We start from the raw sequence: 27,413 nt of genomic DNA, 5'->3' as shown, positions 1-27,413 counted from the left end.
CCCCCATGCTGGGCCAGAGGGACCCCATCTTGGCTTCTGGGCTTAGGCGGAGAGCAGGCAGGGCCGCCTCTGAAAGGCGGCGAGGCCTGGCCTCCCGCTGCTGGTAGGAGTGCCTCGTGTGGGCCGAGCCCCGCCCCGCCTGTTCTCCCCGCCGCCCGGGGCGGGAAGCGCAACGCAAGAAATGGGACAGGAGCAGAGCCAGCCCAGCCACCAGACGAGGCACCGGGGAGCACCAGACGGACGCCAGGGACCCCGCTTCCGCGGGCGGGCAAGGTGGGCAAAGAGAGTCCCGGGTGGATGGGGGTGGGTTGTGGGCTTTTCTCCTTGGGGTTTTCCCTGCTGCGTTGTCCTCCCCCCACCCCGCCACCTCCATCCCCCGTCTCTAAGGGACGCATTTACGCATTAGCATCCTCTTCCCCCTTCGCTTCAATGTTAACTCAACTCCCAGGGGCGCTTCCAGGCCGGGAAGGTGGGGGGGGGGGCTGGGCTCAATGTTTGTTGTTGTGTCCGACTCTTCGTGACCCCATGGACCAGAGCATGCCAGGCACTCCTGTCTTCCACTGCCTCCCGCAGTTTGTTCATAGCTTCGAGAACACTGTCCAACCATCTCGTCCTCTGTCATCCCCTTCTCCTTGTGCCCTCCATCTTTCCCAACATCAGGGTCTTTTCTAGGGAGTCTTCTCTTCTGATGAGGTGGCCAAAGTATTGGAGCCTCAGCTTCAGGATCTGTCCTTCCAGTGAGCACTCAGGGCTGATTTCCTTCAGAATAGATAGGTTTGATCTTCTTGCAGTCCATGGGACTCTCAAGAGTCTCCTCCAGCACCATAATTCAAAAGCATGCTTTGCAATATTTCAGCGATCGCAAACGGGACCTTGGCGGCAGGTTTGGCTTTTTCTAGTTCGCACGACGGGTGTGTGCGGAGGTTGTATGACGACGCCATCGAGTGATGGTCCTTTCTGGCTTGCTTGCGCCCCGGAAGGCTCTGTGACCTCGCCTCCAGCAGTTGACACCCCATCTTTCCCTTTCCCCTCACTTCCCACCAAGGGCGCTTCCTGGGTAGGATCTAATCACTGCCTGGCAAATGTAGCTACGAGTCTTTTAATCGTTTGTTGTGGGTTCGAGCCCTGCATTGGGCGAAAGGTCCCTGCGTTGCGGGGGTTTGGACTAGATGCCTCTTGGGGTCCCTGGAGACTCTGCAGTGCTATGATTCTAAATTCTGGTTGTGCAACTACCCTTGATGCGGAGGCCTTGTGCAATATATAAACCAGTTGCCCCGAAAGATTTGGTGATTACAACAGGGATGTGGAAATGCGCTGGATAATGCAATGGAGGTGACTGTTGCTTGGCTCAGCTTCTTTACCTAATCTCCTGGCAAACAAAGAAAGGATGGATGCTCTACCATCCGGTCTTTGGGAAGCTGAAAAATTGTGCAACCCTGCTCTTGTGCTACCCAGGAGAAGGAGATGAACATGGAGGCAGCAGACACTGCTGCTGCAGCAGCCACCTCTGCTCCTTGCTTGCCTGCGCAGCACAGGCAGGGCTAGAGAGGCAGTGTGGTGCAGTGGTTAAAATGTTGGACCCAGGACCTGGGAGGCAAAGGTCCAAATTCCTACTCAGCCGTGAAATCCACCAGGTGACCTTGGGCTGTCTCTCGGTCCAAACTACCTTACAGGGTTGTTTTGAGCATAAAACTGGGGAGGGGAAGAAGAGTTTGGATTTGATATCCGGCTTTATCACTACCCGAAGCAGTCTCAAAGCGGCTAACATTCTCCTTTCCCTTCCTCCCCCACAACAAACACTCTGTGAGGTGAGAGGGGCTGAGATACTTCAGAGAAGTGTGACTAGCCCAAGGTCACCCAGCAGCTGCATGTGGAGGAGCGGGGAATCGAACCTGGTTCACCAGATTACGAGTCCACTGCTCTTAACCACTACACCACACTGTCTCTCCAGAAGATCTGTGTAAGGTGCCCTGTGCTCCTTGGAGGAAAGGCAGGATAAAAATGTGAGGATAATTATAAGAAAGGCCCAGCTGGGAGCTGGAACAGCAGCTGCAGCAGCAGCAGCAGCAGCTGTGCTCACCTGTCAGCTCCCTCTGGCCAAGAACGCTGGGTCCATCTCATTCTGAGAGTCTGTGGCGGAGTGAGTGGAGGCAGCTGCTTCTTTGAACAGCCACTTACCTGCTTAAGGTAGGAGATGGTGCTGCTGGTTTGCTGGGAGGGAGGGCGCAGTGACCCAGCGGCAACTAGGCAAGATTTGGTTTCTCTAAATCAGGGATGTCCCTGGAAAACAGGGACACTTGGTCTTCCATCCCAATATTTTTGGACTCCAGTTCCCATCAGGTTCAGCTAGCAAGGCCAATTGATGGTAAGGGAAGATGGTGAGCAACATCTGCGGAAGGGACACAGGCTCCCTATCTGTGCACTAATTGGACAGACGAATCTTTGGGTGCCCCTAGACTGCTATTCTGGGGTGGGATTCAGTCACATAGCCATAAGCGCAGGTTGTTCATTTACAGTTCATTGGGATCTAAAGACCAGACTCATGGGCATAGCCAGGATTTACCTTGTGGAACACCCTCCCATCAAATGTCAAACAGATAAAACAACTATTTGACTTTGAGAAGACATATGAAGGCAGCCCTCTTACAGGAAGTTGTTAATAGTTGATGTTTTATTGTGTTTTTAATGTTTTGTTGGGAGCTGCCAAGAGTGGCTGGGGCAACCCAGTCAGATGGGCAGCTAATATTGTTATGATTATGATTATTTTATTTAGAGGGTGTCCCCCGCCCGCGACTGGGAAAGCAAGGCAATGCAGTACCTGACTTCTGTTAGCTTGGCTGTCAAAACCTGTGGCTGCCAGTATTAATCAAGATAGCAGAAAACACTGGAGGAATATTGCTTCATCAGTGTATGTGGTCATATTCCACTATCTCTTGGGAGCGGGATTATTATATTCTCAGGAGTATTCTGAAAAAGTGACGCCTTTCTTGCTCTGATTAAATAATCTTGGTGTGGAAGTCTGTCAAAAGCCGGTTTAAACGATGAAATATCTTAATCAGCTTTCTCACTGCTGGCTATAATTACCTAAGTAGGTGTCACAACTCTGCATTGGATTGGGTGTGCCTAATGGAGATCTTATACCTTTCGTCTGCTTGGCTCAAAACATGCCAAAATCTGAGCAGGGATTGTCTCTGCTCATTGCATAACAGGCCGGAGAGAAAGTAATTCAAAAGAAAGTGAGGTGAAACCTTGTGTTTGCTGCTCTTCGCCTGGAGTCTGCTAGCCTGCACCTTCCGAATTTTTGAACTGGGGCAAAACCCCATTCTTACTCTGGAATCTCAGGCTGGTGAGGCAAATGTGCCACTCTGTACCTCTCTCAGCTTGGCCCTCACAACACTACACAACTCACAATTCCTTCACCAGCTGCTCCCTCTCTCCGCAGGATACATTCCTTGCCAGCCCTGCTTTGCACCCTCCTGGCTGAAATGTGCCTTTGAACTCTGATAATGCCCGTCTGCAAGTTTCTGTAGAAACTAGCCTGCCATGCAAAATTAACATTGATGTTTGCTGATCCACCCACTTTTGCCTGTGGCCCACGGAAAGTTGCCCAGAAGCAAAGGTGGCCCTTGAGATTCCAAAGGGTTCCTCATGCAACCTCTGGAGAGATATCCAGATGCTTTTCCTTAGCATTTTTCTCATGTCAAACTCTGCCCACTGTGGCTTTTGTCGTCAGTTAAAAACTGCCATCTTGATCGGGAGCAGTTGGAAAGCAATGCTCCTCTTTTGGTTTCAGATAGTACAGGGTTTCCCAAACTTGGGTCTCCAGCTGTTTTTGGACTACAGTTCCCTCATCTCTGACCTTGATAGCTAGGGATGATGGGAGCTGTAGTCCATCGCCAGTTGGAGATCCAAGTTTGGGAGATTCTGACATAGTACATGGGTAGATAAGTCTGAAAAAGCCCCAGACACAAATTTTCACAGCCCTGTAGCAGGTATGGTGACTTTCATTTGCCAGAAGTAATGTATTTAGCGTTAACTCCGGAAATGTATACTCAATTCTCACCAAATTAAGCCTCCTGATGTATATTTTTCTCTCAGCTGTTTAGTTTGATCTCCGCCACCTTGGAACTGGACTGTTTTAACACACTAGCAACACATCTGTGGAATTCTATCTGTGATATTTTACCTGCACAATCAGAATGGATTTCAGGAGTGCGCTCCCATCGCTCGGTCCCAGCGCCTGCCAACCTAGCAGTTCGAAAGCACCCCCGGGTGCAAGTAGATAAATAGGGACTGCTTACCAGCGGGAAGGTAAACGGCGTTTCCGTGTGCTGTGCTGGCTCGCCAGATGCAGCTTGTCACGCTGGCCACGTGACCCGGAAGTGTCTGCGGACAGCGCTGGCTCCCGGCCTATAGAGTGAGATGAGCGCACAACCCTAGAGTCTGGCAAGACTGGCCCGAACGGGCAGGGGTACCTTTACCTTTTACCTTTAAGGTCATATTGGCCCCAAAATGGACACTAGGCGTTCTGTTTTGGCAACTTTAACCCTGGTTTAAGGAGCCATTTGGCACCTAGGTTATATATCTGAGTTTCCAACACTGCTGGAGGGCATTACTGCTTAAAAATCTCTACCTACCACCTAGGCAGCACAGTATTGTTCATTCTAAGAAAAGACAGGTGGAATTCCTATATAGAAAAGATGGAGAATCTGTGCCTCTCCCAGTGTTGGCAGACTACAACTCCCATCATCTCTGACCACTGGCTTTGCTCACTGGGACTGATGGGAGTTGGTGTCCCACAACACCGAGAGGGCACAGATTCTGTTATACAGCATATTAGGGAAGCGTTGCATCAACAGAGCAATTCAACTACCAGGTTACCCGACTTCCAACTACAGGTTTAAACTCGGAGATGATTCTTCTCTACTGTTTTCTTTCTTTTTTTTTTAAATTATGTTTATTAAAATTTTCAAAAAAATATAAGAGAAAAACAGAAAAGAAAAAAAAAGAAAGAAGAAAGAAAAGAGAAAGAAAAAACAACAGTTGAAAAAGTTTACCTTAATTACATTCCGTGCCCAATTTCCTTGACTTCCCCACACCTGCCCTTCTTGTTTTCCAATTCCAATTTTTAGCTCAGCAATTTTTGTCCCCCCACTTTACCTTGTTTCCTCTAATTCAATTTACTTAATCAAATTTAACTTCTAAACCTCAATCTTTATATTTCAAAACTTATTCTTAAAATACTTTTCCTAAATTCCCCCCATCAATTTAATTAACCTATTTTAACTTAATAATCTCAGTCTTTATACATCAACACTTATTCTTAACAATCTTTTACTAAGGTCGGCCCCAAATCCCTCCCCAAAGTCCCCATTTTTATGTTAGTGGCAAAACCAACTTAATTAAAACAGAATATATTTATACCCCCTTTGGATTCCCGAAGCCCTACCACCCCCTTTCCCGGTTTCGATCCCCAACCAAAGTCCATCAGTCCATCCGAAATCAGCCTGGCGATCTCACATCCGAGGCACTTAACCCTCTCTTAGTTTCTCTATGCCGGTTTTCTTGATAGTCCTTTATTTTAAATTCCGAATCTCGAAGAGGCTCTGTTCCAATAAGGTCCATATTTCTTCCAGCCAGAACTCCATATTTAACAATGGAGCCAAAATCTTGTTTCTTACTTCTCATAAGTCCAAATGTCCCAAAGGCTCCAAATTCTACATTGGCCATATTTGTATTCCATATGTCTTCAGATCCCCATAAGAGGAGATCTCTCCAATTTCCATTCTTCACTTCCAACCAGATTTTCATCGTCATGTTCTTATTTTCCTTTATGTCCAACTTAACAGGCCTCTGGCTCTCTTTAGTCGTCTGCAACATCACAGCGCCTCCTTCTTTCTCATGTTCCTCTTTATACGCCTCTTCAAATGACTCAGATTCCTTCTCCTGTTTGGCTGTAAGGATTTTTGGATCAGCAACAACACTTCCCTGTTCATCTGCAGGAGCTTGAATCATATCCTTTCCAGGCTCAGCAACTTTATTTACTGTTCCCTTCATTGTTATTACATTCACAGTCAAAACATTTGTCTGCTCCTGTAGTTTTCCCAAGAGAAGGAAGGTCTTTTCCAATTCAGCCAGTATTTTTCCACTTACAGCCATTTTTGTAATGTCCTGAACCCCCTCTAGAGGGATTCTAGTTACTTAATATCTTCCAATTGCCACCCAAAAGACAAATTAACCTTTTCTTCTTTATTTTTAACAATTTGTTACCAAATTGTATCAAATGTAACCAGCAAAGACAGCAGAGACAAAGTTCCCCTTTCCCCCCCCAACTTTGACAGCTAATTTGACAGCTGTCAAAATCTATAAACCTCTTCCGCAGGCTCTCTCCCCGATCGCTCCCGGGTTTTGGGGGAGGGGTGAATTCCGTTCTCAATGTTAGCTCTTATCCTCCAGCGCAGTCACTTAAATTGGCCCAATATAAAGTTAATTGCTTTCTTCCACAAAAAGAAAGGTATTCTCACAACCTTAGTAATAAAATCCTTGCTTTACGATGTTTACAAGGCGGGTAGGCTGACTTCCTTTTAAACACCTTACCCGATCGTGCCGAATTCCCAGAAATAAATTTCCCTTTTAAGTCCAATTACCGTGTTACTCACGGGTCGTTACTTTTGATCCAAATGTTCAAAGGAAGAAGTTAGCGCTCTCCGTCCATGGCATGCGGCTTCACTCAGCAGGGGAAGCAGTCGAACTCTCAGTACCACGCCGCTCTCCGTCCCCCGTTCCAGAGCCTTTAAAAAGGCTCCTTTGCGGGTCGGGGGGGCGCAAATGGTGCCCGCCGAGTCACCAGGTCCACAGGCTTCAGCGCCTGTGGTTTCTAAGGGTCCCCGCGTCGTCGCCGCGGCAGAACCCGACCCCTGTTGAGCAGATTCCCTCCGGAGCTCGGAGGGAATCCACCATTAGACGATGGCGCCAACCCGGAAGATTCTTCTCTACTGTTTTCTTCTTTTAGACAAAGGTTCTTTTTTTTAAGTCCCTCTGACCCAGGGAAACTTTTCTGGCCAGATTTGTTCCAGGGCCTTCCTGGAAAGATCTCAGAAGCTCACCCACAACCCAAGACAATGTGGCAGAGGCAGTTTCTGGGCACCGTGCTGCAGGGGCCACCACAACAGTGCTTTGAAACAGAGCGCGAGAGGCAACTGGCACTGAATGTTAGCATCACACAGGGTGTCGCTAAAATTTGAGAGCCCAAAGTCCACCACTGAATATTACACCTTCTTTTCTCTTCCAGGGGAGCCTCTGTATCTGTTGAGCATCTTTATGTTATTATTTAGACAATTTCTACACCAGTTGCTGTAGAACTTTGCTCCAAAGTGGTGTAAAGCAAACCTGAAAGAACTGCCACAAAAAATACACAATCATCTTCTCTTCTTTGGCGATCCCTCGTAGCCGAGTAAGATTGTCTTCCATAAACACGGTTTTAACAATGAGTCCGTAAGTGACTGTGGAAGCCAATTCTGGATCCAAACGTCCTTCCACAGTGGGGACATTGGTTTCTGGGCAGGAGTTGATCATGGTGTGGATTTGCCAAGCGTGCCTTCCTCTTAGCACGTTTCTCCCTTGCGTCCTGAGTTTGAGTGTCTTCAAAGCCGTTTATAAGTGGTCCATGTTTCACAAGCATACAGTAAGGTTGGTAGTACAATAGCTTTGTAAACAAGCATTTTAGTTTCCCTGTGAATGTCCCGGTCCTCAAACACTCTGCACTTCAATCAGAAGAAAGCTGCAATCACAGAGCTCAGGCGATGCTGGATTTCGGCATCAGTGTTGGCCCTTGTGGAAAGATAACTGCCTAGGTAGGAGAAGTGATCAACATTTTCCAACGTTACACTATTGAGTTGGATTTGTGGCACTGCAGAGGGGTTATTTTGTACTTGTTGGTGCAGCACTTTGTTTTTTTGGATGTTGAGTGATAGGCCATGCTTTTCGTAAGGTTCTGCAAAGATATTAGGATGGTTTGGAGGTCATCCTCTGAGCATGCGCACGCTACGTTGTCATCAGCATACTGAAGCTCTATGATGGAAGTTATAGTAACCTTACTCTTCACTTTCAGCCTCCTCAGATTGAAGAGCTTTCCATCTATTCGATACATGATTTCTACTCCGGTGGGGAGTTTCCCTTCAACAAAGTGTAGGATCATGGCAATGAAAATAATGAATAGAGTTGGGGCAATAACACAACCCTGTTTAACACGTGATCCCACTGTGAATGGTTCACTTTGAGAGCCATTGTTATCTGCGATTGTTGCTGTCATATTATCATGGAGGAGTCAAATGATGTTTACAAATTTATCTGGGCAGCCAATTTTCAGAAGGACAGTCCACAGGGCATTACGATTTACAGTGTCGAAAGCCTTAGTCAAGTGAATAAACGCCATATACAGGGGTTGGTTTTGCTCTCTGCATTTTTCTTAAAACTGTTGAGTGGTGAAAATCATGTCCACTGTCCCTCTAGAAGGCTGAAAACCATTTTGGGATTCAGGAAGTGTCACCTCGGATATTGTTAAGAGATGGTTTGCTAAGATCCTTGCAAGAATTTTGCCAGCTGCAGCTAACAGAGAGATGCCTCGATAATTTCCACAAACATTTCTGTCACCTTTTTAAAAGAGATTGATAATTTTGGCATCCCTAAAGTCTGCTGGGATCTCTTCTCTTTCCCAGATTTTTTGGATGAGCTTGTGAAGTTGTTGTGTAAGTTCAGTTCCGCCCACTTTGAAGATTTCGGCAGGTATCCCACCAGGTCCACTGGCTTTGTTGTTTTTCATTTGGTTAATGGCTGTACACAACTCTCCCAGATTTGGAGATACTGCAAGCTCATCTCTAACTTGTTTTTGCGGAATTTGAGAGAGGATCTCAGCCGCTACGGGGGAGTTGTGGTTAAGGAGATGTTGGTAATGTTCTTTCCAGCGCAGTGCAATAGCTTCTTTATCTTTTAGAAGTGTGATACCGCCTGCGAAGCGTAGGGGGCATATGCCATGATTTATTGGCCCATAGATGGTCTTTGTGGCTTTAAAGAAACTCTGTGCATCATGAGTGTTGGCTAAGTGCTGGATCTCTTGAGCTTTTTTAATCCACCAGGCGTTTTTTCGTTCCCTGGTTCTTCTTTGAACCTCAGCCTTAGCGTTGGCATAGGTTTTTTTCTTAGTGGCACAGTTTCTATCTCTTTGCCAAATCTGAATGGCCTTCCTTTTCCTGTCAATCATGCGTTCAATCTCACTGTCATTCTCGTCAAACCAGCCCTGGTGTTTCTTGGTTTGGTATCCAATAGTTTGTTCACAGGCTGCAATAATGGATGTTTTTAGCTTGGTCCAGTGTTCCTCGATGTTATCAGGGAATTCTGAAAGCAGATGGTCCTTAAGAGTCGTTTGGGAGCAATCCCACTTAAGGGGATCTTGAAGGGCTTGAGTGCTCATTTTGTGCCTTGGTTCACTAAGTATTGATAAGCATATAGTAATATCAGTTATGTCACCTTCTGATGTACACATGCACTCAATAACCCCTTGCTTCCTAGCTCTTGCCCGGGATCCCACCCAAGCACCCTAGAGGAGGAGGAGGAGTTTGGATTTGATATCCTGCTTTATCACTACTCTAAGGAGTCTCAAAGCGGATAACATTCTCCTTTCCCTTCCTCCCCCACAACAAACACTCTGTGAGGTGAGAGGGGCTGAGTTACTTCAGAGAATTGTGACTAGCCCAAGGTCACCCAGCAGCTGCATGTGGAGGAGCGGGGAAGCGAACCCGGTTCACCAGATTACGAGACTACCGCTCTTAACCACTACACCACACTGGCTCTCACCTACAGCCTCAACAAACTCACTGATCATCCCGCTGCCCCCCAAAAAAATCGCACTGAAGAAGGTGCACTCTAGGTTTCCCTTTACAACAGGCACCGAGGTTCATGGAGTTTCTGCAAACTGCCCATTCAGCACTGAACCAGCTGCACACCCAGTTGTTTCAGGCTGCAGCAGGCTGGGTTCGGTGACTTTCCCAGGGAGTCCAGAAGATGGCAAATAGCACACCCCTCCACTCACAGCTCTTTCTCTGCACACAGCTCCTCTTCCAGCCCCCTTCCTCTGTTTCTCTTATCGCTCTCTTATCGCTCTTCTCTTCTGCAACAACTAAATGATTGCCTGTAGCTGCTCCAGAGACCGCAGCAGAGAAGGACTCCTTATTCAGGCTAATGATGCACAAATGCCTGTGTTTTGTCATCTTCTCTGGAGTCATGTTTCTCATCTACCTTTCCAGGTAGATGCTGCTGGAACAAACACCAAAATGGCAAGTGGGTGGGAGCGAAAAGAGGCACGTATAATTCAGTGGCTCGGCTTGAAATCTGGAGGAGAACTCAGGGTGGAAATACTCGGCCTCATATTGAGAGCAAGCTTGGTGATTTCAAGCCTGATGTCTGTTGACTTTAATGGCATCTCTTGTTCAGTCTGGGACTTGCAGTGTCTGAATTAATGATAAGATATTGGAAATGTGGGATTGGAGGAAGAGGAGAGGACCTCTGCAAGTGTATGTTTACATGTTTAGCAGAGTTAGCACCGATTGCATTAAAAGCAGTTGCATAACTTCCTTAAATATGTAGATTACCTTGAGCTGAATGCATTTCTAACAGGTGCCTGTTTTAAAATAACTGCTTACTATGCAGTCAGGTTAGACTGGGTTACACCTTATTTTGCATGTTAACAAAATGCATAATGATGTTCCACCACCATCGCAATATGCTGATCTTTGGAACTGATAACAGTGCCTCTGAACTGTTGCAGTAGCCTTGTACATTTAATATATGTGCTATTATATGAAACAAATAATTGAAAAAGAAATGAGTGAATGAAGGTGACACAAAGTGGGCATAAACATGGGGGCAGCTCCACCACATCCTGAGGAGGACCAACTGCCATAATTTTCCAAGTCCTTTATAAAAGACCGTTGAAATATACTCGGAGTCGAGTGTGGATTTCATGCTCTTTATTCAGCTCATAGTGGTGAGGAATGAAAGTTCCCCCAAAATATCTGCTTTATATACATTATTTACACAATGGGTCGCACGTGATTGGCTGATTCTGGGATTCTCCTGTAGGCCAATCCAGTTGCGGATTCACTTCTACCTGGAGCTGGATTGGGTGGCTCCTGCGGACCAATCATACTGCTGCATTGTTCTAGGACCAATCAGACTGCTGAATTCTGGACCCTATTGTTCTAGAACCAATCAGACTGCTGCATTCTGAATCCTATTTGTTCTAGGACCAATCAGACTGCTGCTTTTTGGATCCTATTCAATTCAGTACATTACACCCGTATAACTTTACTATGGGAAAATGTATTCCTGATCCCCCCAAGGTGAAGAACATTTAGTTTTCTTTAGTTGATATATATTTCCTGGTCAGACAGGAAGATTTCTTCAGGCTTTACTGTGGAGGCATCGCCTCAGAGCTACTCTGCAAAGGTGCACAAGCAAATGCTCCAGTACTTGTAGTTTGCGCCGAACCTTCTCAGACCTGAAATTATGCCTGTAATCAAGCCTAAGCCTGTGGAACTGGGATAACTACATATCCTATGTATGTCTACCATAACTTTGGTAACTCCCATCACTCCAGGGCTGGGATTCAGGCTGGCTGGGGGTTGATGGGAGATGCAATTGACAACCTGAGGGAGGGCGCCATGTTGGCTGTCCCCACCTCCTCTTCATTCTTGTCCCCCTTTTTTCCTTGTCTCAACTTTTACATGGAAAGCCCATTAGGGTTTGAAATTCACCAGGCGCATTTTGCGCCTGGCTATCATTGGATCTGGACTGTTTTCATACACTAATACCCCATCCTGTAGAATTAATAATAATACAGTGGTACCTCAGGTTAAATACTTTATTCGTTCCGGAGGTCCGTACTTAACCTGAAACTGTTCTTAACCTGAAGCACCACTTTAGCTAATGGGGCCTCCTGCTGCTGCGCCGCCACCGCTGCACGATTTCTGTTCTCATCCTGAAGCAAAGTTCTTAACCTGAAGCACTATTTCTGGGTTAGCAGAGTCTGTAACCTGAAGCGTATGTAACCTGAAGCGTATGTAACCCGAGGTACCACTGTAATAATAAATTTTATTTATATCCCGCCCTCCCCAGCGAAGACCGGGCTCAGGGCGGCTAACACCAGATATAAAACAATTGATTAAAATACAACTTAAAAACAAGATTAAAATACAACATTAAAATGCAGCCTCATTTCAGTAGAAACTCAAATCAAAAACTATTGGGGGATAAAAACATCAAATCGTCACCGAGGCCAACTATCGAGACTGGTCCCATGTGGGCCAGAAAAAAAAGCCAGGGAAGTCCCCACAGAAGGAGAAAGGAAAGAGGTGGAGGGGATCAAGTTGATTCCAAGCCAAAGGCTAGGCGGAACAACTCTGTCTTACAGGCCCTGCGGAAAGAAATCAGATCCTGCAGGGCCCTGGTCTCATGAGACAGAGCGTTCCACCAGGCTGGGGCCAGTGTTGAAAATTCTATCAGTTATATTTTACCTGCACAATCAGAAGCAATTTCAGGAACTAAAATGCTTTTTCTGTGCAGCCTGAGCAGGAGCGGTGAACGACGTTACAGTTCATTGTTGTCTCTTGTCTTTCTTTACCCTGTCCTAGTGCCCTGCTCAAAGTTGTGGAGAATATTCTTACGTTATGAATGGTCCATGTCGTCATTAGGAAAAAGAGGTTGGAATAGGGTCCTATGACCCTGGTCCTCTGAACTAGCCAGGTGTTTAACTGAGAATCAATCACAGTCAGTCCATCCTTTGAAAAATAAGGCATTGGGGCCATCTTGCCCCAAAATGGCAACTAGACTTTCTGTTTTGGCAGCTGAAACTGGTTTCAGGAGCCCTTTGGTGCCTAGCCTGTGTATCTGAATTTCTAACAGATTGTTGTACAGATCTGTCGTCATGTGCACCCTGTAAAATGCCAGGCACACTGTTGGTGCTTCACATCTGTATGTATATATAAAAAAATTGCACAGAACTGCAGTTTGTGCGATCAAACACTTTGATTTGCATTACACTAAGTAAGGTAAAGGTAAAGGGACCCCTGACCATTAGGTCCAGTCGTGACCGACTCTGGGGTTGCGGCGCTCATCTCGCTTTACTGGCCGAGGGAGCCGGCGTACAGCTTCCGGGTCATGTGGCCAGCATGACTAAGCCGCTTCTGGCGAAAAAGAGCAGTGCACGGAAATGCCGTTTACCTTCTCTCTGGAGCGGTACCTATTTATCTACTTGCACTTTGACGTGCTTTCGAACTGCTAGGTTGGCAGGAGCAGGGACCGAGCAACGGGAGCTCACCCCGTTGCGGGGATTCGAACCATCGACCTTCTGATCGGCAAGTCCTAGGCTCTGTGGTTTAACCCACAGCACCACCTGCATCCAGTACATCACTTTAAAGGTCCCTCTGACTATGCCTATTAGGCAGTGGGGATGAGCAGACTTGAACTGGGGCTTTCAGGAGACACCCAGTGTCTCCACTTTGAATTGCTACCTTCTTTTGAACTGGTGTCCCCATTCCCACAGCACCACCCGCGTCTCCTAAGTAAGGTAGAAATGCATTTAATTTGCTCTGCTTCCTCCACACCTGGCCCGCACTGTGAGCCCTTCCCGACTTGCACTACTAAAGGATGAGGACTAACTCTTTCTCTTTCTCTGCAGCAATTGACATGAAGCATTGCCTACACCTTGTGGCCGCCCTCTTTGCTGCAGTAGCCATTTGCGTACTTCCTTGCCACAGTGCCAAAGTCCTGCTGGTGCCCACCATCGCCTTCGACAGCCACCTGCATAACTTTGTACGGGTAGCGGAAGCGTTAAGCAGCCGGGGTCACGATGCCGTCCTCCTCCTCCACGAAGGTCGAGTCGTGGAGCCTTTTCCCCGGGGCTACAGAGTGCAAGATTACCAAGGGGTCTTCAGCACGGAAAGCGCTGATGACTGGCTGCAGGAGTTGCTGAAGCGAGTGTTTGAGGGGAAGATGACCTCCATGCAGCTCTTTTCCATCCTGGAGAAGTACCTGGAGAACTGTGACTTGATACTGGGAAACAAAATCCTCCTGCAGCAACTTCAGAGTGAGGACTTCGACTTGGTCTTGGTCGATCCCAACGAAATGTGTGGCTTCATTGTCGCCCACGTCCTAGGTGTAAAATATGTGGCCCTCTCCACTGGCTTTTGGTTTCCTGCTGAGATTGGAGCCACTTCACCTGTGGCCTACGTCCCCGAATTTAACTCCCTGATGACGGATCAGATGGGCTTTTTCGGCCGGACTTGGAACATCGTGGTTTTCATCATCTCTCGTGTAGCCACCAGGCTGTTCATCATGCCCAAATTTGACCACCTAATGGCGAAACATGGAGTGGAGCCACAGAAATCCATCCTGGAGCTTATCCAGGGCTCGAGCCTCTTTTTCCTGTGCAACGAAGTGGTGCTTGACTTCCCGCGACCTTTGCTTCCCCATGTGGTTTTCACCGGGGGGATTCTCACAGAGCCTGCCAAGCCTCTCCCAGAGGTAAGTAAATGGAACGCGATACACCCAGTGGCAGATTTATGGTATGTGGGTGGGTGGATGTGGGGCATTTGTTCACCTAAATAAATGTGAATTCCTGCAAGAAGATGGGTTTATGCCTGGAACAGTCCCCGTGGTGGGTCATACAGAGGGAAAAGGTGATGGTGATAATCATGCCCTGCAATGGGTGCCACCCCCAAAAAAGTGATAATAATTATGATGGTGATAATGACTCTCCACTCTGCAAACAATTGGGGAGCAATCTGGGGAAAGCTGAGAATATCGGCAACGCCTTTGCACTGGCACCTCCCCCCACCCCTCAAAAAGAACCCAACAACTTGAGAACAATCAGGAAATAAATGATGGTGCGACCTCAGCACTGAGCTCCCCCCCCCCCCCGCCTCCCAAAAACAAAACTCGGGAACAATCAGAGGAAATGTGATGCTGAAAATGATGCCTTTGCCCTGGGCTGCATGCACAAATACAGATATGCGCCAACAATTTAGGAATAACTGCTGCTGTGCGGCAGGCATCCGAAACAAGAAGAGGATGCCACATCCTCCCATCACCCTCATATTCAGCTGTGTGTGTTGGGATGTGGAGGGAATTGCAGGAATCGCCCATCACTCACTTTGCTGCCTGCCACATGGCCGGCAGGCAGCAAAATGAGTGATGGGTGATTCCCACAATTTCCTCCACATCCCAACATACACATTTTTTTTTAAAAGTAGCCGCCTGCCGACAGCTTCCTGTGGGTGGATGGTAGCAAAACAAAACAAGTGGAGCAGATCCTGAGCATCTTCCTCCACTGCTCCACACACACATTCCCCCAAAACACTTCCATGAGCAGAGCAGCTCCCTGTTTGCTCCACGAAGCCACTGAGCAGCAAAGCAAAGAGAAGGCAAACAGGCCCCAGCATTCCACCTCCGGTATAGACAGCTCCCTGCACATTAAACTTTGAAATTCTCTTTCTAGAAGGGCTAAAGACTTCCTTAAAAAAAAAAAAAAAGCTCAGAGTCTGAAGCCCCTGCTGGCATGTGTCCTGGTGCAAGGTGCTCTACGTGGGGCTACCTTTGAAGGTGACTCGGAAACTACAACTAATCCAGAATGCGGCAGCTAGACTGGTGACTGGGAGTGACCGCCGAGACCGCATAACACATATCCTGGGCTGCATGCACACATGCACACTAAAGGATCTTCACTGGCTCCCAGTACGTTTCCAGGCACAATTCAAAGTGTTGGTGCTGACCTTAAAAACCCTAAACGACCTCGGCCCAGTATTCCTGAAAGAGCGTCTCCAGCCCCATCATTCAGCCCGGACACTGAGGTCCTCCTAAGGGTCTTCTGCTGGCTCCCTGACTGTGAGAAGCGAAGTTACAGGGAACCAGGCAGAGGACCTTCTCGATAGTGGCGCCCTCCCTGTGGACCGCCCTCCCTTCAGATATTAAGGAGATAAAGAACTACAGAACTTTTAGAAGACACCTGAAGGCAGCCCTGTATTGGGAAGTTTTTAATGTTTGATGTCTTATTATGCTTTCATATATGCTGTAAGCTCAGGGGATTCGAAGGTTGGCGGTTCGAATCCCCGCAACGGGGTGAGCTCCCGTTGCTCGGTCCCTGCTCCTGCCAACCTAACAGTTCGAAAGCACGTCACAGTGCAAGTAGATAAATAGGTACCGCTCTGGCGGGAAGGTAAACGGCATTTCCGTGTGCTGCTCTGGTTCTCCAGAAGCGGCTTAGTCATGCTGGCCACATGACCCGTAAGCTGTATGCCGGCTCCCTCGGCCAATAAAGCGAGATGAGCGCTGAAACCCCAGAGTCGGTCACGACTGGACCTAATGGTCAGGGGTCCCTTTATGCTTACCTATATGCTGTAAGCTGCCCAGAGTGGCTGAGGAAACCCAGGCAGTTGGGCGGGGTATAATTAATAAAATTATTATTATTACTCCAATTGCACCATTACAAATATAGACCTGATAGGGTTAGGGTTACTTATCACTCACAGCTCTGACTTCATTCATTGCTTAAATCACTGGCAGTGACTCATTTAACAAAGAATTTCTTAGACATTGCACATTATAGAACCATAGAACTATAGAGTTGGAAGGGACCTCGAGGGTCTCTGAGTCCAACCCACTGCAATGCAGGAATCCGTGGTGTGCAGTGAAATTTTTCTTAGAGGAATAGTTAGGGCCAGAGGCGCCAGCTTGCGAGGGCGATTGGGGAGGAGGAATGTCCCAATGTTGCACAGGTGAGCATCGCACCTCCCTAAGCGTGGGAGAAGCTTGCCGGAAGGAGGCGCCAGGCTTTAATTGAAATGTAAAGCAGTGCACAGGGATGAGAAATAAAACCACAGAATTGTAGAGTTGGAAAGGAACCCTGAGGATCTTCTGTTCCAACCCCCTGCAGGAATATGCAGCTGTCCCGTTTGGGGATTGAACCTGCAACCTTGGCATTGTCAACACCATGCTCTAACCAATGAGTGCCGTAGTTGAATTTTCTGTCACCGTTCAGGTCACTTTCCAGTTTATGGAAGGTGACTTTCTGCAGCAAGGGAACCTCCTGTCCCCTGCAAGTGCCTCTGAGCCTTTGAGGAACCTGATTTTCCAGAGTTACGTAATGTGTCGGAGCATCAGACTCCCAGCTTCAGGCCTTCCTAGAGTTGCGACGTGACCTGAATTGCAGCAGGAATGGAGCTAGCACATTCATCCCCACAACCCTCCCCCCCCCACACCATCAAATATTCTTTTGCCACGACATGGATGCTTTGTGTGAGCAAGGGAGGCCCGGGTAACAAGTGATTTTAAATAGTAATTGTCCCGCGATTCCTTTCCTCTTATATTCTTTCAGTGCAGAGAGATTTCTGAGTTTGGTGCTTTTCAGAGCCCTGGCGAAGAGGAAGCTAGTTTTGCGGCGTCTGCTGTCTGCAAGGATGGGGATCCTGCGGGAGAAGGGCAGAGAAGTCCAACTGCTTTGCCAGAATTCCTGGCAGGCCACCATGTATGGTCTTACCTGGGCTTCTATTCTCAGCTGAACGGTTTGAAATCTCCCATCCAAATACTAACCAGGCCTGACCCTGCTTAGCTTCCGAGATCAGGCACGTTCAGGGTAGTACAGCCATAGACCTGAAGGGCTTAAAGCGAGAAAGCTTGATATTGCTCTGATCTGCAAATCTGGGGGTACTTTTATACGTGCAGGGCCTGCGTCTCTGGATGGAAGCCGCAGATGCTGGTGTCGTCGTGGTCTCCTTTGGAATCGGTATACGAGTCCTGCCCAAAGACCTGGTGGAAAAGATGGCCGGGGCGTTTGCTCGCCTTCCCCAGAAAGTTGTGTGGAGGTAACACCCGTTATTTCGTGATCCGTAACTGCATTGTGCTTGCGGACAGCCACAAAGCAGAGGAGGGATGGCTCTGCACTGCCGTGGATTCGTGGAATCTACCCCAGATCCCAAATAAATGGGGGCCATGTTCTAGAGGGACAGAACCAATCTGGACACCCCATCAGGCTGCCTTTCCCCCTTTTTCTCTGCCTTCGATGTTTTGCTACCTCGGGGAAAGGTCAAGATGGTGCTGCGCATACAGAAGCCAATTGAACCGTCAGCTGGACCTTAACACCAAAGCTATTAATGGGATAGTGTCCACCATTGCACCTGACTAGGGTGGCAGAATAGTTATGGGGGTACAGGGTGGGCTCAGACAGCTCCATCTGCCACCAGCAGGGGCCTCAGGAGGAACAGTTGTGGGGGGCTGTCACAACTGCTTCCTAGCATCTGCCACCCCCCTTGAGGAGGTCATCTCACTCTGCCAAAGGTCCAGCCCTTCAGATGAGAGTCGCCATAGACATCAAGGACCAGGCTGTTTGAGAATGCACCCAGACACAGTAACAGCCCCTTCCACCTGCCAAAGATGGATCACGTGATCCTGTGCGCGTTTACTCAGAAACAAGTCCCGCTGGGTTCAGGCAGATTTGCTCTAAAGGAAGTGTTTATCTTTTTTCCTATACAGTGGTACCTCAGGTTAAGTACTTAATCCGTTCTGGAGGTCCGTACTTAATCTGAAACTGTTCTTAACCTGAAGCACCACTTTAGCTAATGGGGCCTCCTGCAGCCTCTGCGCCGCAGGAGCACGATTTCTGTTCTCATCCTGAAGCAAAGTTCTTAACCTGAAGCACTATTTCTGGGTTAGCGGAGTCTGTAACCTGAAGCGTATGTAACCTGAGGTACCGCTGTACAGTGGTACCTCGGAAGTCAAACGAAACCCGTTCCAGAAGTCCGTTCGACTTCCAGAACATTCAGAAACCAAGGCGCAACTTCTGATTCGCTGCAGGAAGCTCCTGCAGCCAATCAGAAGCTGCGCCGGACGTTTGGGCTCCAAAGAACGTCCGCAAACCTGAACACACACTCTGCGGTGTTCGGGAGCCAAAACCTTCGACTCGCAAGGCATTCGTCAACCAAGGTACGACTGTACCTGTTTGGCACACTCCTGCCACCACTGGTGTTCCCAGGAAAGCTGCTCTAAGTGGGATTCTCCTCCCCACATTTAACACAGCTAGGTTGCTTTCTCAAGCAGCTGGAGGGATGGTGTTCTTTGCCGTTGGAGAGGAGCAAACAAGAGAAATTGTTTGTGTGTGCACTCTGGCCAGAGAGACCAAGAGGTAGCATATAAAGTTAAAGGTAAAGGGACCCCTGACCATTAGGTCCAGTCGTGGCCAACTCTGGGGTTGCGGCGCTCATCTCACTTTATTGGCCGAGGGAGCTGGCGTACAGCTTCCGGGTCATGTGGCCAGCATGACTAAGCTGCTTCTGGCGAACCAGAGCAGCACACGGAAATGCTGTTTACCTTCCCACCGGAGCGGTACCTATTTATCTACTTGCAGTTTGATGTGCTTTCAAACTGCTAGGTTGGCAGGAGCAGGGACTGAGCAACGGGAGCTCACCCCATTGCGGGGATTTGAACTGCCGACCTTCTGATTGGCAAGCCCTAGGCTCTGTGGTTTAACCCACAGCGCTGGTTGCAATTTACCACTAAATCTTTAGTTGCAGTCAACTGGTATTTACTTATCTTGTCGGTATCCACGTTTGAGATACCTTCTTCCTGCCAAGCGTAAAAGCGGCTAGGGTAAGGTCTTGGTACGGGACATGGGAGAAGGGTTAAGTGGTTATTATATTTTAGACAGCATTTTTTTTTTAATGCAGAACCTGCACATAATTGGCACTTTCGCCCTATGTATTGTTACATCACACACTATGTATTGTTAAACATTTATCGTTTCCTCTCATTCTCCCCTGAGTCAGGTGGGAAGGAACTTATTTTAAGTGACGGATCTTTTGCTGTCCCCCTCCCACTGTCCTTTGGCAGATACTCTGGTCAGAAGCCACATAACTTGGGTGAAAACACACTGATGATGGATTGGTTGCCTCAGAACGATCTGCTGGGTAAGTGAAAAGGGATCAGCCAAATGAGGGGGTTGGACTAGATGGCATTTGGGAGTCCCTTTCAACTCTACCACTCCGATTCTATGAGAGCAAGTTACTTTTAATTGCCCGGAAGGAGAGAGCAAACCGTCCCCTTCTCCCTCCACACTCTATGTGAATAAATGAACTGCTCCAATGTTTTTTCCAGTCTTGGATAGCTGGCAAAGCTAATGGCTTTTTGTTTTCTTTTCTTTTTTTATAAAATTTTTATTGGTTTTTCAACATATAATATAAAACAATACAAAAGACAAACACAAACAAACAAACATATAAACATGTATAATTTCATAAATTTTTTCATATACCCAATTTCAGCGACTTCCCCATGCCCCCCTTTTCTGCATCCCTGTTTTGAACTTTTTTTTCCAGCAACCCCTGATCCAAATTACTTATTAATTCCTTTCTTTAACCTCTTTCTTTCCTCTTATCCAATCATTTATCGCTGCAAATCTGTTATGCTTTACCCATGACATTTTAACATTCAGTAATTTTACAAGAATTTTTAAGATAAAGTTTAAATTTCTTCCAATCTTCTTCCGCCGTCTCTTTCCCTTGGTCACGGATTCTGCTCGTCATCTCTGCTAGTCCCATATACTCGATCACCTTCGTCTGCCACTCTTCCAGTGTGGGTAGTTCTTGTGTCTTCCAATACTTTGCTAGTAGAACTCTCGCTGCTGTTGTAGCATACATAAAAAACATCCTATCTTTCTTTGACACCAATTGGCCTACCATGCCCAGGAGAAAAGCCTCTGGTTTTTTGTGAAAGGTACACTTAAGCACCTTCTTAATTTCATTATATATCATTTCCCAGAACGCCTTAATCCTTGGGCACGTCCACCAAAGGTGATAGAAAGTACCTTCAGTTTCATTACATTTCCAAGGCTTTTTGTTTTCTCCCATAACATTGCTGGTCCAGGATACCTGAACCGATTTAGGACCAGAGTTGAGCATAAAACTCCCCTCCCTTCAGCCAAATGCCAGCGATTTGTTCTTTAAAGAAACTTATGTGCTTAAGGGGACAGATAGCAGAGCAGCTGATGTTTATTTAGTTTGACCTTTGGGTGTTGCAGTGCCCTCTTCAGATTTTGGAAACCTTCTTCTTCTTCTTTTTCTTCTTCTTCCTCCTCCTCCTCCTCCTCCTCCTCCTCTTCTTCTTCTTCTTCTTCTTCTTCTTCTTCTTCTTCTTCTTCCTCCTCCTCCTCCTCCTCCTCCTCCTCCTCCTCCTCCTCCTCTGTTTGGCCCTGTATAGTGGGTTTTCTTTGTAACCCAAATAGATCTATTTATTTTTTCATTAAAGTATTTTTATACTTCCTTTTTGACCCTAACAAGAATTACATGAAAGCTCGCCAGTTTACTGCTCAAACATTCAGGTATTGCCATACAGTGGTACCTCGGGTTAAGCACTTAATTCATTCTGGAGGTCCATTCTTAACCTGAAACTGTTCTTAACCTGAAGCACCACTTTAGCTAATGGGGCCTCCTGCTGCTGCTGCGCCGCCAGAGCACAATTTCTGTTCTCATCCTGAAGCAAAGTTCTTAACCTGAAGCACCATTTCTGGGTTAGCAGAGTGTGTAACCTGAAGCGTATGTAACCTGAAGTGTATGTAACCCGAGGTACCACTGTATTGCTATAGCAGTCACCAGCCTATATCATCAGATATTAGGAGAGCTTACATAAATAATAATCTGATTAAAGAGCCTTTTAATAAGGATGTGCCAGCAATTTTAGGACCTCCCTATGATGGGATGGATGCATGGTTTGAGTTACTGTCTTCAGAGCTTCTGCAGCCTTATTCAGCTTCCGATCAGCCATGCATAGATATCAATACCATTTTTAAAAGTATCTAGTTACATAGTGTAAATCAGATGTGTCCACACCATCATTCGCCAACTCGGGGCTCTCTAGATAGTTTGGACTACAACTTCCATCAGCCCCAGCCAACATGGTTAATGGCCAGGGATGATGGGAATTGGTGGACAGAATGCCTGAAGAACTATGGATGGAGGCTCGTAACATTGTACAGGAGGCAGCAACGAAAACCATCCCAATGAAAAGGAAATGCAAGAAAGCAAAGTGGCTGTCCAACGAGGCCTTACAAATAGCAGGGGAGAGAAGGCAAGCAAAACGCGAGGGAGATAGTGAAAGATACAGGAAATTGAATGCAGATTTCCAAAGAATAGCAAGGAGAGACAAGAAGGCCTTCTTAAACGAGCAATGCAAACAAATAGAGGAAAACAACAGAATGGGAAGAACCAGAGATCTGTTCAAGAAAATTGGAGATATGAAAGGAACATTTCGTACAAAGATTACCATAATAAAGGGCAAAAGTGGTAAGGACCTAACAGAAGCAGAAGACATCAAGAAGAGGTGGCAAGAATACACAGAGGAATTATACCAGAAAGATATGGATGTCTCGTACACCCCAGGTAGTGTGGTTGCTGACCTTGAGCCAGACATCCTGGAAAGTGAAGTCAAATGGGCCTTAGGAAGCACTGCAAATAACAAGGCCAGCGGAAGTGATGGTATTCCAGCTGAACTATTTAAAATTTTAAAAGATGATGCTGTTAAGGTGCTACACTCAATATGCCAGCAAATTTCGAAAACTCAGCAGTGGCCAGAAGATTGGAGAAGATCAGTCTACATCCCAATCCCAAAGAAGGGCAGTGCCAAAGAATGCTCCAACTACCGCACAATTGCACTCATTTCACACGCTAGCAAGGTTATGCTTAAAATTCTACAAGGAAGGCTCAAGCAGTATGTGGATCGAGAACTCGCAGAAGTGCAAGCTGGATTTAGAAGAGGCAGAGGAACCAGAGACCAAATTGCAAACATGCGCTGGATTATGGAGAAAGCTAGAGAGTTCCAGAAAGACATCTACTTCTGCTTCATTGACTATGCAAAAGCCTTTGACTGTGTCGACCACAGCAAACTATGGCAAGTTCTTAAAGAAATGGGAGGGCCTGATCACCTCATCTGTCTCCTGAGAAATCTCTATGTGGGACAAGAAGCTACAGTTAGAACTGGATATGGAACAACTGATTGGTTCAAAATTGGGAAAGGAGTACGACAAGGCTGTATTTTGTCTCCCTGCTTATTTAATTTATATGCAGAATACATTATGCGAAAGGCTGGGCTGGATGAATCCCAAGCTGGAATTAAGATTGCCGGAAGAAATATCAACAACCTCAGATATGCAGATGACACAACCTTGATGGCAGAAAGTGAGGAGGAATTAAAGAACCTTTTAATGAGGGTGAAAGAGGAGGGCGCAAAATATGGTCTGAAGCTCAACATCAAAAAAACGAAGATCATGGCCACTGGTCCCATCACCTCCTGGCAAATAGAAGGGGAAGAAATGGAGGTAGTGAGAGATTTTACTTTCTTGGGCTCCATGATCACTGCAGATGGTGACAGCAGCCACGAAATTAAAAGACGCCTGCTTCTTGGGAGAAGGGCAATGACAGGCCTAGACAGCATCTTGAGAAGTAGAGACGTCACCTTGCCAACAAAGGTCCGTATAGTTAAAGCCATGGTTTTCCCAGTAGCGATGTATGGAAGTGAGAGCTGGACCATAAAGAAGGCTGATCGCCGAAGAATTGATGCTTTTGAATTATGGTGCTGGAGAAGACTCTTGAGAGTCCCATGGACTGCAAGAAGATCAAACGCATCCATTCTTAAGGAAATCAGCCCTGAGTGCTCACTGGAAGCACAGATCGTGAAGCTGAGGCTCCAGTACTTTGGCCACCTCATGAGAAGAGAAGACTCCCTGGAGAAGACACTGATGCTGGGAAAGATGGAGGGCACAAGGAGAAGGGGACGACAGAGGACAAGATGGTTGGATAGTGTTTTCGAGGTTACTAGCATGAGTTTGACCAAACTGCGGGAGGTAGTGGAGGACAGAGGTGCCTGGCGTGCTCTGGTCCATGGGGTCACGAAGAGTCAGACACGACTAAACAACTAAACAACAACAACAGCATCCAGCAGGCGCCAGTTCCAAAGATTGTTCTACACTTACAGCAATGGAATGGCTTGATTGGGGGGCGGGGCAGGCGGGGAATTCAAGGCAGCTGCTAGTAAGGTAAAATAAGGACACAAAACCGGCCGTGCAAACTTTTGTTAATCTTCACAGGGAGCACAATACCTTAATCAGGACTGAAAAGCACTGGTCGTGGTTGAGTTTAAGCGCTGGAATTAACAAGAGAACTTTGTGGTGACTGCATTGTGGCCAATGCTTTTTGGGGAAAGAGGGAGAGCTGTGGGGGGAGAGTGTCAACCCTTGTGTGGAAAAACTTCAACTTGCGTAACTTGGGATGCAACAAAATGTTGCCTGTAAACATATTGATAGGATAAGTTCAACTGTCAATAACTCAAGTGGTTCAGATTTAAGCGTTATATTTCCAATCAGTACAAAGGGCAATAGCAATCTTCCTTCAAATTACAAATTTGTCTGTGGGCTGTTGTAACGCAGCCATACGACAGAGAACCATAGAATATGATGTCAGTCCTTTGTAAAATTGAGGCCCGTGCATCAATAGCTTAGATTTTTCAGAGGAATGTCCTAGTTTTGGAATTGACTGATCCTCCTTACACAAATGTTTGGCTCCCTTTCATCTAATTACCCTATTTTTTGCTCTATAAGACTCACTTTTTCCCTCCTAAAAAGTAAGGGGAAATGTGTGTGCGTCTTATGGAGCAAATGCAGGCTGCGCAGCTATCCCAGAAGCCAGAACAGCAAGAGGGATTGCTGCTTTCACTGTGCAGCGATCCCTCTTGCTGTTCTGGCTTCTGAGATTCAGAATATTTTTTTTATTGTTTTCCTCCTCCAAAAACTAGGTGCGTCTTGTGGTCTGGCGCGTCTTATAGAGCGAAAAATACGGTAATTATAAAACTAGACTGCATCTGTCAATCCAATTTCAGCACAATTTGCAGAAAACATTTAACGGCAAATTTCTACAGTCCTAATCTCAGTGGACCTAATGGTCAGGGGTCCCTTTACCTTTTTTTAATCTCAGTGGATGGTTGTCAGCTAAGCTTTCCTCAGAGAAAACCATTGAAATTAATAGTATTAAGTTAGTTGTGCCTCTTAATTTCAACGGGTCTACTCCTCTGAATAGCTTGAGTGCCTCATAGTGAGTCAGAAAACTACATAATAGATGGTGTTTAGCAGATTTGGTAATTCAAGTAGATATTATGGATGCGAGCTTTTAACATTACTCGATTTCTGTTGCAGGCCACCCCAGTGTGAAAGTCCTTGTGAGTCACTGTGGCATGAACAGTATATTTGAAGCCATTTACCACGGGATTCCAGTTGTGGGCTTCCCTTTCTACGGCGACCAGTTTGATATTATGACGCGAATTCAGGCGAAAGGGATGGGTATCCTCGTGGATTGGGGCCGGGTGACAGAAGACAGCCTCTACCAAACTCTGTCCGCAGTAACAACTAACCCAAGGTAAGTCAGCCTATTAGTAGCCTTATTCAAAGAAGGGCAAAGGAGTGAATCTTTGGTTACTGCATTAAAGAACTGCAAGAGCGGCTCTATAGATAAGTTACTTTCTGTTTTAGCCCCGCCCCCTTTACCTTCTCTCAAAGAACCCTGGGAAGTGTGGTCTGTTAAGGGTGCAGAGTTGTAAAGAGACCCCTATTCCCTTCACACAACTACAGTTCCCAGAGTTGTCTAACAGTCAATCCCTCCCCAAAGGGTACTCTGGAAATTATAGCTGTGAGGTGACTTGGGACCTCCTAACAACTCTGACTTTTAGGAGACTACATTTCCCATGGTTGTTGTTTTTTTGCGGGGTTGGGGGAGGGTAGCCATGGCTGTTCAAAATGGTATGATATTGTTTTTACATAACAGTAGTGGTGATGAGGCCTATGGTTCTGTGACAGTGAATGAACCATGCACTTTATTTCTCCAGTTATATGGAGCACTACTCAGAGACACACACACACCCCGCGCGACTCAATTAACTGTTTTTGAGAGAGGCATTCAATTTGCATGTTTGCTTCTCCGTCTCATGGATTCAGCTGATATAGATTATTCTGTGGGTGGGTGCAGGCACCAGGAGAGCCTGTAGCGCTGTGCTGACTTGGCCAGGTACCAGTAGATGCTTCTGCTGAAGAGACACAAGTTTGTCATGGAGGAATCTGGGAAATATGCAGATGAATTATATGGTGTCCTGTCCCGGTCCTCAGAAGGAGCCCATGGGATGCAGCAAACCAGGCCACTTGCTGCAGCCACAGCACTGTGGAGAGCTCCGAGTGAGCCACATGCTTCAAGGAGGGCCTGAGGTGAGCTGAGGCCATTTGAGCCTCTGCTTCCAGTCCACCTCTCCTGAGCTTTGACTCCTTTGTTGGACAACATTGCTAATACTCTGGCTTGAAGATGGACACTTGACCTTCGCCCTCGGGCCTCCTGCCTGGTGTGCTTCTTGCACCACTGGACTGCAAAGCTCTTCACACCCAGGGGAAGGTCTCTGTGAAAGTCCAGGCCACAGTTCTATGGGTGCCGGGGCTGTGGAACCAAATTCCTGCCTCGGTTTCAGTGGTGGTCCTGTAGCTTCTGATTTAGTGTCCTGGTCCTTGTTGGACTCCAGGATAATGACTGATGGATCCTTTGTGCCGTTGAGTCCTGGCAAGATTTGGTAACGTAGCAATCAGTGGGGGACACATCGTTCTCCTAGCATTATTGTTGATGTTCCTCTTTTGCAGTTTCTCCAAGGTTGCCAAGAAGATCTCAGAAATCCACCTGGACAAGCCCATTCCTCCCCTCAACCGGACAGTCTACTGGCTGGAGTACGTCCTTCGCCATGATGGAGCTCCATTCCTCCGCCCGGCCCTCTACAAACTTTCCTTTTACGAGTATTACTGCTTGGATATTTTGGCGGTGCTGCTGCTGTTTGGGGGAGCCATCATCTATGTTGTCTTCAGGCTGAGCTTGCGGTACAGAAGGTCCGACGTCAACCCAGCACACCTGAATGGCCACATTTTGAATGGGCACGTCTTGGAAGGGAAGAAAGTGCAGTAGGACTTGGCCCTGATCTGAGTAGACTGTGCCTCTCTGAATAGAATAGATAAGGGCGGTGATAAGGCCAAAAATGGATAGGGCTGGACTTTGTGGGACCTTTGAGATGGGATCTAAGTCTCTGAAATGCTGGAGAGAATGACATCCTCTTTGCCATTCTCCCATGCTATGTAAGACAGTGAGGAGAGAGCAGAGATTATGCTTTTTAGAGTGAGTGAGTAGCTGTGGAATGCCACTGCCCCATATTGTGTAAGGATAAAGGGAGGTCCTTTATTATTATTGCAAGGAATCTGAAAAGTGGTGCTTTAAAAGTTTGTTTCAAACGGCTGGTACTCATCGGCT

General features: G+C 47.0%; 1 protein-coding gene across 1 annotated transcript; it reads left to right on the top strand.

Annotated features, from left to right (window-relative positions):
• LOC128413684 (2-hydroxyacylsphingosine 1-beta-galactosyltransferase-like) lies at positions 1–27,413 on the top strand. Its single transcript, XM_053387984.1, has 6 exons — positions 1–273; positions 13,733–14,577; positions 17,773–17,912; positions 19,933–20,009; positions 25,280–25,499; positions 26,759–27,413. Exons 2-6 carry the CDS (start codon positions 13,741–13,743, stop codon positions 27,072–27,074), a joined length of 1,590 nt encoding a protein of 529 aa, XP_053243959.1. The 5' UTR covers positions 1–273; positions 13,733–13,740; the 3' UTR covers positions 27,075–27,413.

The sequence above is a fragment of the Podarcis raffonei genome, chromosome 5 (assembly GCF_027172205.1).
Source record: "Podarcis raffonei isolate rPodRaf1 chromosome 5, rPodRaf1.pri, whole genome shotgun sequence".
NCBI classification, from domain to species: Eukaryota; Metazoa; Chordata; class Lepidosauria; order Squamata; family Lacertidae; genus Podarcis; species Podarcis raffonei.
This window is presented reverse-complemented; position numbering and strand designations above follow the sequence as displayed.

Coding starts and splice junctions, on each gene's coding strand:
- LOC128413684 (XM_053387984.1), top strand. CDS start 13,741: ATGAAGCATTGCCTACACCTTGTGGCCGCCCTCTTTGCTGCAGTAGCC. Junction 14,578..17,772: donor CTGCCAAGCCTCTCCCAGAG/GTAAGTAAATGG, acceptor TTATACGTGCAG/GGCCTGCGTCTCTGGATGGA. Junction 25,500..26,758: donor GCAGTAACAACTAACCCAAG/GTAAGTCAGCCT, acceptor CCTCTTTTGCAG/TTTCTCCAAGGTTGCCAAGA.